This window comes from Colobus angolensis, unplaced genomic scaffold (genome assembly GCF_000951035.1).
Source record: "Colobus angolensis palliatus isolate OR3802 unplaced genomic scaffold, Cang.pa_1.0 Scaffold242, whole genome shotgun sequence".
Taxonomy (NCBI): Eukaryota; Metazoa; Chordata; class Mammalia; order Primates; family Cercopithecidae; genus Colobus; species Colobus angolensis.
Window position 1 is genome coordinate 1594481 of NW_012115622.1, and position 595 is coordinate 1595075.

General features: G+C 74.8%; 1 protein-coding gene across 1 annotated transcript in view; it reads right to left on the minus strand.

Annotated features, from left to right (window-relative positions):
- Positions 1–589, minus strand: part of IL17RA (interleukin 17 receptor A) — a gene marked incomplete at its 5' end in the record, with an annotated part of 26356 nt that extends 25767 nt beyond the window's left edge. The window contains one exon of the mRNA XM_011945671.1: positions 479–589. Coding sequence (XP_011801061.1) covers positions 479–589 — 111 coding nt within the window. The remainder of the gene's footprint in view (positions 1–478) is intronic.
- Between the last annotated feature and the right edge of the window lie 6 nt (positions 590–595).

Here is a 595-nt window from a genome sequence, read left to right on the forward strand (position 1 = left end):
CCGAGGGCGCCATGGGCTTCCCGAGGGCCGACCGTGCCCCGCCGGGGGACGTGGGGGCGCACGGCGTGGAGCTGGGTCCAGACCCGTCCTGGCTCCTCCCCGGGCCCCTTCCCCACAGTCCCTTTCTACCAGCCCTGCCCGCCTCTCCGGCCTGGCCCCGCGCCGCGGCCTCCTTCCCCGAACTCCGCGGCCCGGGTGAAGGCGTCACTGCCGCCTCCAGCCACGACGGCGGGCCAGGTTGTGCCACACAAGCCGCGCGATGTGTCACCCCCCTTTACCCCCATTCCACACCGAGGGTCCTCCCCAGGCGCCGCGATATCTGTACCCAAGTTTCTTAGCCCCTCCGAGCCCGCGGCGCGGACTTCCTGCCTCCCCAGCCCGGACGCGTAGTCCCGGCCGTGCGGCCGTCCAGCCCTCCGCGATCTTGCCCGGCGCCCGCAGCATCCTGGCGGCTGCCGCTCCCCTCGTCGAGTCTCACCGGCTGGGAGCAGACCAGCGCCGGGTGGTCCAGGAGTCGCAGGGAGGCGCCACCCGGGGCCAGCACGCCCAGGAGCAGCAGGAGCAGTCCCAGCGGGGGCCCCGGGACAGCGGGCGG